General features: G+C 48.7%; 1 protein-coding gene across 4 annotated transcripts in view; it reads left to right on the top strand.

Moving 5' to 3' along the window:
• Positions 1-15849, top strand: part of LOC147707339 (ribonuclease H1-like) — a 687926-nt gene that overhangs the window by 279536 nt on the left and 392541 nt on the right. For all 4 annotated transcript variants that reach the window (XM_086926384.1, XM_086926382.1, XM_086926385.1 and 1 more), the window contains one exon: positions 1631-1685. In XM_086926384.1, coding sequence (XP_086782510.1) covers positions 1631-1685 — 55 coding nt within the window. The remainder of the gene's footprint in view (positions 1-1630; positions 1686-15849) is intronic.

Here is a 15849-nt window from a genome sequence, read left to right on the forward strand (position 1 = left end):
AAGGGATCTCCGTTCCCTTTAGTAACTCACTTACCTCCTTCCATATTTGTGGAACTGCACTGTTTGTTGCCTTGGATAACATTTACCAATTCCTGCTACTTTCCTGTATTTATGGTACTGAGTGTCCCTTGCTTTCCTAGATTACACGTTATTGTAAGCTGTTTTGTAGGCACCCTGTGTTTCTTGTAGTTTAGCTGGTGGTCTTCTTATTTACAGTTTACAGCCTGTTTTCCATTTAGAACCGGTCTCTTTGTACTTTGATTGGATTCATTCTCCGTTTATTTGGGTTTCTTTATTGCTTCTTTTTCTGTTGTCTTGTATTTCTCTCTACTTATCTCTGCCGTATTCACCTTTTGAACAGTCACCTGAGCAGTATTTCTACCCGTACAAAGGCAGAAGATGATTGGTTTCCTCATGGATAGGGAGTGCTAGAATGGTTGCTACTGGGCATATCATATACAAGAAAGAACAGGGCTTCTATTCCACCGAAGTGTCATGAGTAGATTTCTGCAGAAAGAATTATTTAAGATGGTACCCCTCCACAATCTACTTTGTGAACTTTAGGAGCACGACCAATTGGTTTTAGTAGAACTCCAAAATGTTTACTTTTACATCACCAATCAAAACATGTCACCGAAAATATAGATAATTAATAGCATTCAACACTACTGTTTATCGTTCCTCTTTGTAGCGTTCGCCAACCCTAAGATTTATTCTATTTATTTATTTAAAGTTTTATAAAGCGCATAGCTGCCCCAGTGACGGGGCGTCCCAGCGCTAACTAAGCCATGGCTGAAACACTTCCAATGGAAAAGGGGCCTAAGCTAGAAAGAGCCAGGTCTTTAACGCCTTACGGAAAGCCAGATGGTTGGTTCTGGAGTCCTAATCGGGGTTGGAAGAGAGTTCCAGAGGCGTGCGCCGAGTATTTGAAGATCGTTACAGTAGAAGTTACTCTCCTCCACAAGCAAGGAATTAATGTGCAAAATGGTGCATACATCCCAGAAAATAGTGCTTCACCCCTTTGCATGAATTGGGATTTTCAATCACATAAAGCAAGCCCTTAATGATCTTTTCAAGGAGAATGCAATTTATAGTTGTGGTACCTATACATTTATATGTGACCTTGTTGGCTCAGGATAACATTTGGTACATTCCCTTCTGTCTGGATTGTATTAAGACAGCCAGGTCTCTGCTGAGGCTTTGACCTCGTCCGTTTTTCCGTAGAGCATGCATGTCTGCTTTTATAAAGGACCCTTTCAGTGGAATCAGCTGCTTAAATGAAATTAGTTCAACAACCCGTCCAGCAGTGTTGGAATGCCTTCTGAGTTGGCTAACTGACTACATTAGTGATAAGGAAATAGTTTGGGACCGTTTGCCTAAGACGCATAGTTTCTAAGTGGGTTACCGAGCCCAATAACCCAATACTATTAAATGAGATTGCTTATCCCTTGCTTATTTTAGATGGCTGTTAGTGATGATCTGTGGTTTGTTTCTTCAATATAGAATCCGACAAACGAAATCTGATTGTTTTCCATGCCTATCTATGTGCTAGTTGCAATTTTAAAAGCAATATTCACTTTCAGAGGAAAATATGCATTTACATATGGGCATTGTTTTTGTTTTTTTGCAGCAATGTTGGCGATAGACTCGATGGAAGACAAACTAACCAAAGAGCAGAAATACAGGTACAATTCCATTTTGTCAACTCATGGTTCTCTGGGTTGATGTGTATGGAAATTACTTTGGGAGTGCATTTATACATTGCATGGTTAATATTTTTGCATTAAATATAACATTTCCTAGCGCCGATAATGGAAAGTTAAAATATATGGGAGGACACAGAGGCAGGGATTATGTTCTTCTTTCTCCACTTTATTTATACAGCAGACATAAAACAAAATAATGAAATCATTTACATTTCCCATAAACCATTGTGAAAGGAAACTAGAGGTATTAATTAAGTGCCTGAGGTTGCAGTGAACTGCAGATGCTTGTGCGGTCCCTTCTGTGATATTAATACTGCTGGTGCACATAAAACCATAGGAGGAGCTCGCTCCTTCTACATGCACTTTTTTACACGTTTTTCACTTTCAAGTCCCTAGGTCAGGGTGAGCCTTAGAGTGCGCATACCACCAGGGTTTAGTTCACTTTTGTCCTGATTAATGCCTGGTAAATTCACACTGTTTCAAGGTAGAAACATGTTGACTGAATATTAATCTATTGGAAATAACCAAACAATTTATTTGGACTATTTTCCACACTGTTTTTAATCTGTCCAAGTGATCAAATAATAAAACATTTTTTTGAGACACTTAAGATTTTTTTTTATCATCACTATCACTTCTAAATCACTCACTTCACGTCTATTTCACAAAAACCTGCTCCGCAGTAGATCTGGTGTTGAAGCACACTGGGGAGGCACTCTTCCTCTCCAGTGGGGCCCTATGATGAAGCATGTCACCAACCAGGGTGGTGAGTGAGGGCTTTCTATACTGACCTGACTGGGGTCATATACTCATTGTTTTTTGCTCCATTTGTATTCAAGCTGTGTTTTTGGACAATCTTTTTTTTAAATAAGTATAACCGGGGACTAAGAGGGTTTCCTCATTCTCCCTACCTCTCTTTTTGTTGTTGGGTGCAGGTAAAACACCAGCGCTATCTTCAGTGGTTGTTCCCTCATTTGCATGAGCCACCCCATTTGCCTCTGCGCCAGCGCCAAATTGCAGATCTGGGTGCAGGGGCAAAGAGCTCTCAAGAGGCACACTGACAGTGTGCCATCTAAAAAGTGGAGCACTGTGAAGTGGTGATGATAGAAATTAACAGCCAGTCAGGAGGTTAGAGAACCAGTAGGTTTATTGTAAGATCCAAGTCAAAGAGACCTCATCCTTCAGAGTCCAGGAGAAACTGTCCTTGGGTTTGAGGCTAAACATTCTCATATAAACACATTCTACAATAGAAGCATGAGAGAGTGCATGAGCCACAGAATGTTAACACACCAATATCATTTCATGTCTTCATCACATTCTTTTTTTTCACACCAACTATTCCGCATAAAATCAATCACACATTGTAGGCAGGCATCATCCCTCAGACCAGTAAGCCACTCTTCTTCAGTTATGACACCTTCAGTTACTACACAAACCCTAATATCTTCTGAAGGATCTTCACCCATAAAGAAGTCTTCATCTTCAGGTTCATCAAATGAATCTCCACACAGTCTTGACAAACAATCTGCCAAAATATTGCTGGAACCAGGTAAATAGGAAACAGAAAATTCAAAATCTTGCAATGCTACCACCCATTTCCTTATCCTGTGTGAAACGCAATCAATGCCATTTTCCCCAAAAACTTCCTTTAGAGGTTTGTGGTCAGACACAACAGTAAACCGTTTACACCACAAGAATGTTTTCAGTTTGCGGGTCGCCCAATATACTGCCAAGGCCTCTTTTTCCACTACAGAGTAATTACACTTGGCTCCCCTTAGAGGTCTTGAAATAAAAAGAATGGTGTTATCAATTTCTTCACCTTTCTACAAAAGGACTGCACCTATGCCCTTGTTACTCGCGTCAGTCATTATATAGGAATCTTTACTGGGGTCAAAACTCGAAAGACTCTGAGCGTGATTAAGACAATCTTTGATCAAGTCAAATTCCTCGCTGCAAAGTTTATCCCAAATAAATTATTTACCTTTTTTTTTAGCAAAGCTCTCATCCTCTCGGTTTTCTGGGCAAAACCAGGGACAAACTTATTGTAGAATTCAGCCATGCCAAGAAACGTAACTAACTCGTCCCTGTTTACAGGATATTTGAGACTATTGATTGCCTCAACTAGAGAAGGCTTAGGTTTAATTCCAGACCCAGACACCAAATGCCCAAGATATTCTATAACTTTCACATCAAATGTTCCCTTGCCCAGTCTGAGCGGGAGACCTGCCTCCTCTAACCTGGACAAAACCTTGTGTACTTTAGGATCATGCTCTTCCTAATGCCCTCCATGCACCAATACATCATCCTAATATATCTTCAACCCCTGAAGGCCAACCAAGATGCTCTCCATAACCCTTTGAAACACGGAGTTGGCCGAAATCAAACCGAACGGCATTCTAAGAAACGTAAACGTGCCGAACGGGGTAATAAATGCTGTAAAATCTTAGCAAGAGGGATGTTACCTGACCTGATGATAGGCCGATAATAGATCCAGAGTGGTGAAATGCGTAGCCACATCCAACGAAGACAACATCTCAGCTATGTTGGGAAGTGGATAATGATCTACAACCACAGCTTTATTAAGCTCTCTCATGTCTATGCATAATCTTGGCTCTCTGTTGGCTTTTCGGGCCATAACGACCGGAGAAACCCACTCTGTGCCCTCAACTACTTGTATGACACCATTAGACAAAAGTTTGTCTAATTCTAACTTCATTTTGTCTCTAACTAAAAGAGGAACATTCCTGACTTTTGCTACTTTTGGTACCGAAGCAACCTTCAACTTAATAAGATGTAGATTTTTCTTGAAACAACCAAGTTTCTTATCAAACACACTTGGAAATTTTGTAATCCACTCACCACATTCTGCAACTACATCAATCTTTGAAATATCTCTCAAACATACAGAAGGGACCTGATCGGGATCAAGGTAGACTCCAAGATCTTGTTGATGTGCCCAACTGATAAGTGAGTCTCCTTTCATGGACACATAAATCTTCCCTGCTGTGATCCTTCCTTTAAAATCTATAGTACCCATAAAGTATCCCCAAAGATTTATTATTTGACCACCATAACCTCTGGGAATAATGTCTGGTTTAAATAGCTTAACCTTGTTCTAAAGATTCTTAGAAAAGAAAGTTTTGGGCACCAGTGTAATTTTGGCTCCTGAGTCAAAAAGCATGTCAACATCAGTCATTAATAAAAACTTTTTCTATAGGACCTTCAGTTTTGGGATTAGTGACTTGACATATCACAGATTCTTCCTCACCTTGATCGTATATATCAACTTCCCTTATCTTTTTCTGAATCCTGCTGGACCTACAACACTTAGAGAGGTGCCCCTTTCTCTTACAGATAGAACAAGTTGCTTTCCATCCAGGACACTCTTTAGAATTCGCCAAATACCCCATATTTCCACACCTGAAACACTTGAAAGTGGAAGGTTTGGCATTAGATACTGAGGCGTTAATGTTGGCAGCACTCTCTGGATTGGAGACTTTATATGGGATGACCGAAGTAGACGTTTTAATCTCTTTAACTTCAGTAGAGTTCTTTTTCTCATCAGAGACATTCTTGCGAATAGTTTCTGCACATGTATTTGAATATGACTTCTTGTAAGGAAGGATTATCCTTTCGACACAAACTATCTTTTGCTTTTTCTAAAGAAGAACCTAACATGAGCTGGTCTCGGAGACGCTCTTCCAAATTGATTCCAAAAGAACAAGTAGAAGCAAGTTTACGAAGCGATGTGACATATTGTTCTACAGATTCATCTTGTCTTTGAACTCTTTTCCCAAAAAGAAATCGCTCTAAAACCCTGCTCATCTTGGGAAGATAATGTATGTCCATTTTTTTATACATATTTCGTATTCATTAAGGGAACCACCTTCCGCATTAGAAAGTTCAGGAAGATTTTCAAACAAATTTCGCCCCTCTGAACCAAGGCAGTGCATAAATAAAGAGGCTTTTCTCTCCGCGCTCTAAAGAGGTGCCACACACCTTTGCATAATGAGCAAAGACTTTTCTCCATTTGAGCCAGGGTATCGTTGGATAACCAGGCTCAGAGAGAAAAAACGGTGGAGCTGTAACATTTTGCATTGTGAAAATAAAAACACGACAAGCCTAAGGTTCCCTAAAATAAAAACAAAAGAATCAGAAAAGAATGTGTATAAAGAAATAACACTAAAAATGAGTAAAACAAGAAAACCGAAAGTATACCCTTGAGATAGTTAACCTTCTTAAAATGTGAAAAAACTACTTGCACATTTTCTTTGAACGAAGCAATGATTAGAGTAGATACAACATGTGTGCACCAAGATAACACACCTCAAACAAGTTATTGCATTGTAATAAAATTACATGAACAGTATTGAAATGTCTGATCTACAATATGCTGGGTAGATCAGCGAGACAGGATTAGAGTACCTTACAGGGTTGCCAGAAGACAGCAAACACAAATTGGTTGTGCCGATAAACGAAGTGATGTTTTTCTGATCAGTATGAAAGAAAAAGGCTGCGAAAATCAGCGGCGCTTCTCAAAAGAAGACCAGGATCAGAGTCGAGATATTTGAACTCTCCGCGAGTTAAATAAAAGCAGGGAATAAAATGATCATCTTTGCTGATCAGTGCAGTGAACTTTTGCTGACCAGCGTCCAAGAAAAGGCTGTGCCGATCAGCGACGCTGTGTAGGCTTGCAAAGGAGATCCAAGATGGCGCTTTTGAACGTAGCGCGATGACGGAGACGTCCGGTATTGACGAGAAGACGCTGCGGGATGACGTTGTTCAAAGGAGAGTTCTTCGGAGAAGAAGAAGTCGGGAAACAGACAAAGATTCCAGGAGATGCGTCACAACGATGGTGGCAGTGCGGGCGCAGAACCTTGTCACGAGGAGTTTCAAGGTGAGAATTCTAAAATATCCAACGTCGGTACACAATGACTTCTTTTGAAAGTCCAGTCTTCCTCCTTTTTAAAGCTGCAAACCTTTCCTTTCCACACGGGAGAGAAAGCGAATGCTTGTAGAAGCGGCAGTAAACCATAAAAATTAAAAACAATATTTTTTTTGGGTGAAAGTTCCTTCTAAGATATTCTTCTCTCCAGGATACTGTTTAAATAACAGCTGTAAGGATCCAAACTCTAGTACTCCGAGTGAAGGAGATAAGAAGCAAGTCAGTGTGACTTATTAGAAGCGGAAGATTTAAACTTGCACAAAGAGATTGAGTTGAGGTCTCTTGCTGTGGGTGTCTCGCTGTGGGTGAGATCCAGTTAAAAAGTCGCCAAATGAACTAGTGATGATAGAAATTAACAGCCAGTCAGGAGGTTAGAGAACCAGTAAGATCCAAGTCAAAGAGACTTCATCCTTCAGAGTCCAGGAGAAACTGTCCTTGAGTTTGGGGCTAAACATTCTCATTTTTTTTTTTTTTTTAAATATATTTTTATTGCAGGAATCAGTAAATCGTTACATAATCGACCAGCATTATAGCACAAGCAAAATCAATGAGATACAACCCTCCGTCCCCCCGCCGTAAGTTTCTTACACAGCCAGTCGGCCCACAACCCTGGGGGCGGGCGGCGAAATTCAATGGGGGTTCAGAAGGATGTCGAAGCTGGTCCGGATGATCCACTGTCCGTCATCTGCTTTTCCAAACAAGCCTATAAACCCAGAAAGAAAAACCCCACCCACAAAACGCTACAAACCAAAGAAAACCCCACCCAACCCCGCCATCAGCGCCCGGTAAAAACCGCAACAGGATCTGCTAAGGGACCCATGGGGAAAGCAACAGGTCTGAAAATGTAATCGTTTATCGGGACATGGGGCGAGCCGCTTCCTCACCTTCAGAGTCGCTGGGGGCGCAATAATCCCTAAGGGCCTGTACTAACGTCTCCCACTCCAACGCTGCCTCCTGCGCCTTCTCATTACGCTGCCTCCAAGCTAACTGGTATCTTAGCGTGCTCTCCCCCGCCGCCCACTTCAGGAGTTCGCTGTGCCATCGGCTCCCTGTCGGACCAACTCGTGCCTTCCAGTTCCTGGTCACCTCTCGTTTAGCAAGGAGTAGCCCTAAGTCGATGAATTTGCTGGATATTTTGTTCTTGGGGGTATGAGGGAACCAGTGCAGGAGTCCCACCGCCGCGTCAAACGATAAGGACCTCCCCGTCACCTCCTCCAGGGTCTTCCCCACTTCTACCCAGTAGGATGACAATCCCGGGCAGGCCCACAGCATGTGGAGAAGGTCCGCCTCCTGGGCCGGGCACCTGGGGCAGTCCGCCGCATTCGTAGCAAAATATCGCCTGATTTTCACCGGGGTCAGATATGCTCTATGGAGTACGTAATAGTGGACCAGATGAAAGCGGGTGTGGCGTGTGCCCTTCCAGGCTCGCCGCACCAGCTGGGACCAGGTCGTCTCCGGGATCTCCTTGCCAATGTCCTCCTCCCAGCGGTTTCTCAAAGTAGTGGGGGGAGCCAGCCCCTCGTTGATCAGTCTGCCGTAAAGGCAAGTGACCGCCCTCACCGTGCCCGCAGACATCATCACGTATTGGCACACCGGAGATAAAGTGGGTTCCTCCTGCCCGCTTTTCCAGTGCGCCTGGATCGCTCGGAGAAGGGCGGAGTGCAGCAGAAAGTCGCCGCGGGGGATCTCGAAGCGATCAATGAGCTCCTGAAAGGGCAAGAGCGCCCCATCCTCATACAGGTCTCCCATTAGCTGTAAGCCGGTGTCTTCCCAGTTCGCCAATCGTGACCAATCGCCGCCATGGGGCAAGGCCGTCAGCATCCCCAAAGGTATTTCGGGCGCATACGGTGTTCTCAGATGGCCCCGGGCGTGAGCTTGGTTCCAACACAGGCGAACGGTCCGCTCCTCCAGCGACAAGTCCCGTAGGGTCAAACGTTGTCGCAGCGCTATGAAGGAGAGAACATGCCTGGCCATACCCGTCCCCCTCCTGTCTTCTGGGCCCCGGAATTCCCGGGCTATCTCCTGGGTGAAGGTCTGGAGCTGCGCCGCTAAATAATACTTTTCAAAGTCCGGCACCGCAAGCCCACCCTCATCCTTCGGCCTCATCAGGGTCTTGAGGGCCACCCGTCGGCGGCCCGAGCCCCAGAGGAATCTGACTATCATTGATCGTAGTAGTCGAAACGTGGCCGGTGGGACCCAAATCGGTAGTGTCCGGAAATAATATAACAACCGGGGAAGCGCCACCATTTTAAGCAAAGCAATCCGCCCTGCCACCGAGAGCGGTAGCGTGGCCCAGAAGTCCATACAGCCTCGAAGTGCTCGAGTGCTGCGGGCAATGTTCCCATCTAGAAGGTCGGATGGTTCGTGATAGACGTACACCCCCAGGTACTTAAAGCAGTCGGGTTCCCATCTAATCTCCCTACTTAGAGTAGGGGCGGGGGTGCCCTTGCGAACCGGGAAAAGACAGGTCTTAGTCCAATTCACCCGGAGGCCCGAGACCTCCCCAAACTCCGTGAGCGCCGTCGCAGCTCCATGTAGGGCGGCGAGCGGGTCCTCTAAGAAGAGCAGCAGGCCGTCTGCATACAGCGAAATGTAGTGCGGGCCCGAAGGAGTCCACAGGCCCGTATAATGGGTTCCCGACCGGAGATGCAACGCGAGTGGCTCCACCGCCAGCGCAAAGAGGAGTGGGGATAACGAACATCCCTGCCTCGTGCCCCGTTCCACTGGATATTGTGAGGAAATCAGTGGTCCCGCCCGAACCCTGGCCGATGCAGAGGCATAGAGAACCGTGGTCCATCTGATGAAGCCCTCACCGAGGCCGAACCTCCGTAGCACAGTGCAAAGGTAGTCCCATTCCAGGCTGTCAAAAGCCTTCTCTAGGTCTACCGATAAGACAACCGGGCACGGGGCATCCACAAGCGGCTCCCCTAGCAAGCGGAACAACCTGCGAATGTTCATGGTCGTGTTACGCCTAGGGATAAAGCCAGCTTGGTCCTCATGCACCAGGGAGCTCATGTGTCCCAGCAGCCTCGAGGCCAAGATACTGCTCAGTATTTTATAGTCAACCGTCAGCATTGATAAGGGACGGTAAGACCCCGGGTCGGACGAGTCCCTTCCGGGCTTGAGGAGTGGAACCACCAACGCCTCGCACATCGAGCTCGGGAGTCGCCCGAGCCTCTTCGCCTCTCTGTAGACTACCAATAACCTAGGGGCTAGGAGGTCAACATAAGCTGCATAAAACTCCACAGGAAGGCCGTCCAGGCCCGGGGTCTCATTCCTCGCCATCCTTTTAATGGCGCTACGGATCTCTCCCAGTTCTATGTCGGACTCCAGGGCTTTCGCCACATCCTGCTCCACTGTTCGGAGCTCCAGTGGCCGTAAATAATTATCGAGCAGGTCAGGGTTTCAGGCTGAGCGACTGCGATACAAACGTCCATAATATTGCCGGTAGCAGCTCAGAATCTCAGGCTGAGTGTACACCTCGGTTCCGTCTGCCGTGCGCATAGATGTCGTCAATGAGGACTGACGCGTAGGGTTGGCCAGCCATGCCAGCAACGCGCTCGATCTATCCCCCTCTGCGATGGACCGAACCGTATAGGCCTTGTAGTCAAAACAGCGAAGCCGTTCGACCTCCGCCGCCACCGCCTCCTTCGCCTCCGCCGTGCGTACCTGTAATTCAGGGCGCCCGGGGCGGCGAATTTCCAGCTCGCGGAGTTTCCGGTCCGCTGCATCTAGGTCGGCGAGGATAACTCGCCTCATGCCTACCTTTTTAGAAATACAGTAACCCCTCACCACCACCTTAAAAGCGTCCCACTCTAACGCTCTCGTGCTCGCGGTGCCCCCGTTGGACGCAAAGTACTCTGAGACCTTATCACCTAGGTCCGCCCTGAAAACACTGTCCTCAAGGATCTCAGGCCGTAATTTCCAGGTGGGCACCGCAGGCGCCCCGGGGAACCAACGAAGGTCCAGCAGGAGGGGGTTATGGTCTGATATGGTTCTGGTCAAATATTCAGACCGGACTGCTGCCGAAACCAGTTCGGGCGAGCCAAGAAATCCGTCCAGTCTAACGTGCAACTCATGGAGGCTCAAAGTAGGAATAGTCCCTAGATGTGGGGTGTTGCGCCCTCCAGATATCCGTTAGACCCCAGTGGGTCTGCCAGTCCCTACGACCCTTAGCCATGCGACGAACCGGAGAATCGGGAAGGGGTGGATGCGAGCGGTCAGTGTCTACATCCACTACTGAGTTGAAATCTCCGCCGAGCAGAAGGGGCCCGGAGAAGAAGTGGGCCAACGAGCCCGATAACCTGGAAAGGAAGGCAGTCTGGTCTATATTAGGAGCGTACACACAGCAAACGTTTAAGTCCCTCCCTCCCAAAGTGCCCGAGATAGCCACATAACGCCCCTCTGGATCTATCACTGTTTCCGTGACCTGGAAGGGAACCCCAGCTCTAACCCAAATCAGCGCCCCTCTGGCATACGCGGAGTACGAAGTGCAAAAGACCTGCCCCCTCCATCTACGCTGTAGCGCCGCCCCTTCCGCCTTGTTCAGATGGGTCTCCTGCAGCAGCGCCATTTGTACCCCCCTACGCACTAAATAAGCGTGGACTTTGTGGCGCCTGGACATAGTATGGAGCCCCCGCACGTTCCAAGTAACATATTTCAGATTAGCAACATCAGCCATTGTCCCATAATGTTCTCGCAAAGTCTCCCCATCTGGGTCCCAACAAAGAAAGGATATCAATCATCTCAGCACTGATGGCGGCCATTTTCCCCAACCAAAACTGAACAACCCAAGAATGAACAAAACCCCCATCCACCCTCCCCAGAACAGGACCCAAATAGCACCATCTAGTTCCCATCCAAACCATACCCATCAACAACCCACTAACCCCTACTAATCCTGCGGTCGCCACCGTAGGAAGGCCTTAAGGGCCAGGTGCGGGCCGGGCGGAGGCAGTGGGCCCTCGACGCTCAGGCTACCAGGGCTAAAGCAAGCCCAAAACAGTGCCAAAAACCCTCGGGGCAAAAACAGGGCACCCCACCCTCCCTGCCCCGGGAGTCAACAGCAATCGTCGGCACCCGCCACCCCCCTGCCGGGCCCCCTCCCAAAATGGAGTAGCTCCCCCCTTTACCCCTGTCCATCCAGAAGGTCTTCCACCGATTTCGGTGTGATCACCGGTGTATGGACGCTATCAGTCACCGATTCCTCGGAGTCCGTTGGTGCCCCCTCGTCACCAGGGTCTGCTTCCTCCTCAATGGCATCGTCCCGTGAGCCAAATAGCGCAGATAACACCTCCAGCACTCCCCTCCGCTCCGTCGATGTCTCTGCAGTTGAGGGCCCCCCCGAGCGGCCACGGCGACTCCGAATCCTCCTGGATCGCCGTCTCTGCTCCGGCTCCGCCGCCTGCTGGGATGAGGAGCCAAAGCCATCTTTCCCTGCTCTATAGAGTTCGAGCCAGGCACAGACATCCTCCGGGGTATCAAAGAATTGAGTTTTGTCATCGACAATTATGCGGAGCCTTGCAGGATAGAGGAGCGAGTACTGGATGCCCTCGCTCCTGAGCTCGCGCTTGACCGCCAGGAAGGAAAACCGTCTGCGTTGAGTTTCGTAGGTGTAATCCGGGAAGATGTTCACCTGGCTGTTCGCCACTTTGAATGGACCATTATGTCTGGCGGCATTGAGGATGAAGTCTCTGTCCCTAAAGTGCAATAACCGCGCCACCACTGGTCTCGGGGCACGTCCCTGCTGCGGTGGCCTCGCCGGGACTCTATGGGCACGCTCCAGGGTGTGGAAGGAGGATAGACCCTCCGGGGCCACCGTGTCACGGAGCCAGGCCTCCAAGTAGGCCACCATGTCGCCATCCTCAATCTTTTCCGGCAGGCCCACCACGCGGATGTTGTTCCTCCTGTTGCGGCCTTCCGCATCCTCCGCTCTCTGCTCCAGGGCCGTAATCCGGGATAAAGCATCCTTCATAGTCTCATCCAAGGTTCGCTGCGCCGGCTCCAAGGTTTTCACCGAGCTCTCCACTTCCTTGACCCGGTCCGAAAGTTTGCCGTGGTCCGCTCTAAGGAGACCTAGGCTCGTCGCTACTTGGGCAATGTCCTGCTGAAGGGCCGAGCGCGTGGTCGCTATCGCCTCCAAGACACGGTCAAATTGCTGTTGCATCGATGCACCACCAGAACTCTCTGGGTCCCCACGTTCCTCTTTGTCCTGGGTCTCCGAGTCTGAGGCGGCTGGGGTAGTCCCCTTGGCTCCTCTAGGTTTCCCCATGTCGCCGGGAGCACACCGTGCGGGTCCAGGAGCAGGCGTCTCCGAGTGCAGGCTCCGGCTAAGACTCTCCTGGTTGCTGGGCCTCAAGTCGAGTGCCGGAGATCTCCGTCTCCAGGGCCTGTTGGAACTTCTCCGCTTCGGCTCGCGCCACCACCACGTCGTCCGAGGGCACCGAGGAGGAGGCGGAGACAGCCGCCGCCAGGTCGGGCAGGCCCGCACGGCCGATAAAGTCCCGGGGCGAGGGTCACCAACTCCACCGGACGATTTGCGGCGCCAGAGGGTTGCGCCTCCCATGGAAGGGGGTCGGCCAGGAAAAGGTAGCTAAGTGCGGTGTCGTGAGTGGGGCCACCACCGGGAACTCCAGACGTCCGCGTGCGGGATCCACTATAGCGTGGGCATCCGCCCAGTCACCCATCCGAGTGCAATCCTCGTTGAAAAAGTCCGATCTGACCGATATCCAGAACACAGATCACTGGGAGATGGCAGAGCCGGGGGTGTGCCGCCGCCGGCGATGCCCCTCCAGCCTAATGGATCCGGCCAGGGGGACAATGAAGTCCGGGCGCCATGTTGGGTCGCACTCCGCAACTCCGCAAACTTCGATTTTTCGCCGGGTCACCACTCGTTCAGACCTCGCCAAGGGCCCCGGCAGGTCTCCGTCGGGCCGGTCAGCAGAATGCGGGGGCTGGGGTGCCCCGCGGCCTCCGATTTACAGGATAATCACAGGCTCAGTCCCGGAGGCGAGCTCTCAGGCGACCATCTCCATCGGCGCCCAAGCCACGCCCCTCGGGGCTAAACATTCTCATATAAACACATTCTACAATAGAAGCACGAGAGAGTGCATGAGCCACAGAATGTTAACACAAGGAAAACCTAGTCCACAGACTAGGACACTACACACTGTTAGTGTGCCCCCAAGAGCAGCCCTCTGAAGGGAGAAAAAGCCCCCCACCCCGACATTCCCTCGCAGGCGGGTGCAGTCAGTGACAGCACCCGCCTGCAAAGGAATGTCTATCCCCCTTTGAAAGTGCAGGCAGGTTAACGCCTGCACTGTGAAAGTACAGCCGCTTTGTGTTTTCACAGACATGCTCTGCCCGCAGGGCAGCACGAGTTTGCGGCTGCCCTGGGGGCAGCTCATCCTTTGTAATAGGACCCACTATCACTTATCTTGTGCCTGGCACAGCTATTTTAAGTAGCGCTGGGCGCAAACAGGGAAAGTGGACCTTTTACATAGTAGGGCTTCAGGAACTTCAACCAATCTCATTCCCTCAAGTCCTTTATACTCTGTCATTCTTCTCTATGACCCTCTTTTCTCAAGCAACTGTTTCCTATATCTCTGTACTTCTCATTGTTGTTTGGAAGTCTCACTCCCTGCAATGATAAAAACACACACCAATTTCACATCCCTACATAATCAGTCAGTGTCACGCCAAGAATATCAAACATGCTTCATATAGAAAAGTTCGGACAGCACATTATTCATTAAAATTAATCTATTTAAGTAGTATAACCTGATACTTATGATGTATGAGGATTTGTTGCAGCAACCTTTCTTTTCCTCTCCCTGTATGTCCCCTAAAGAATGGGCAGGGTGCAAACCTGCATGATCGTTGGGTGAGAAAATCCTCACCTAGAACTGAAGTTTTATGTTACGAAAGCTAGGAAGTTTTACATTCTATCATGACAGTACACCTTGCTTCAACAGGTTGCCTTCCTAGTGGGTCTAATAACGTCCTTGATACAAGCCTTCTTTCCCATCTTTAATTGGGAAGAAGGGAGAATCTAACTGAATTAGCTTCATGCAGGTGGCCACAGGGGTTGGCACTGCCCCTACAGTGTTTCTGGAAGCCTTTGGAGGGTAAGAAGTTTCAGAATCTGGTTTTATCTAGCCAATGGCCCGTCAAGTGCCTTGGCCTCTTGGTGGGGTTTGAGAGAAGAAGCAGCTGGTCAGGCGCCCTCTTCCAAGATCGGCCCATTCGAAAACCTTTGGGGCGAAGATTTTCTTCATGGAGGCTTCAGCCTTCTCTAGTAATGCGAAGGTGGAAAGAAACTACATAATAAATAGGTCCCCAATTTGCCCTCTTGTGCTATTGCACCTGCCTCTGGGGTCGCAAAGTCCCCAAGTTTTAAGTCCAACTTTGTCAGAAAAGATTGTTGTAGCTGTAGATAAGGCACAGTTCGCATTATCCAATAAAGTGACAGCTCTTTAGGCCCACCCCAACAACACCTCAGGAGTAATCAAGGAACCAGACTGCTCGGTCTCCTTGACCATATCCAGAATTTTGGTAAGGGGCCCAGTAGTATCCAACAATTTGTCCTGGCTTGACCTCCAAATATGGTTGGTGCCTTTCTTCAGCTCCCTAATGTATTTCCTAAGCAATGTGGCCATCCTCGTATCAATTTCGGGTGTCATGGCTGCCTTCCCCTCCAGAGACTGGTAGGGGCACTCTGCCCAAATTTGGTCTGAAGCATCTTTCTACACAGGTTTTCAAAGGTGACTCGCCATATAGGTCTTAACTTTTTCTGCAAGAAACCATTCGGAGGAGTTTGGGTCTATTTGATCCTCTGGTTCAAACATGTCAGAAACATTGTTCCTACCACATTGTGGGGTATGCTCTGATTTTTGGGATTGTACTTCCCAGGTCAGGGGCCAGGGTCTAGAAGGGTCTGATTCCCAACCAGAGTCTACTTTAGTCAATCCGGTCTGTGGTGTAAGAAAGTGAAATAGGGTCACCCGAGATGTTGGGATCCGACCCAGAGAATCCCTCGTCTAGGCCTTCATGCATAGGAAACGTGGGACAGCAAGGCCCATTTCAGCCTATCAAAGGCATACATCTCTACACCCTGCTCATGTCTCCTTTTTATGTCTCGCCTAGCGTTGCAGCACGCGTGTGCTGCTCGCTCTGCGAGACATATTGTGGATGAGGAGA

Source organism: Lissotriton vulgaris, chromosome 6 (assembly GCF_964263255.1).
Source record: "Lissotriton vulgaris chromosome 6, aLisVul1.2, whole genome shotgun sequence".
Lineage (NCBI taxonomy): Eukaryota > Metazoa > Chordata > Amphibia > Caudata > Salamandridae > Lissotriton > Lissotriton vulgaris.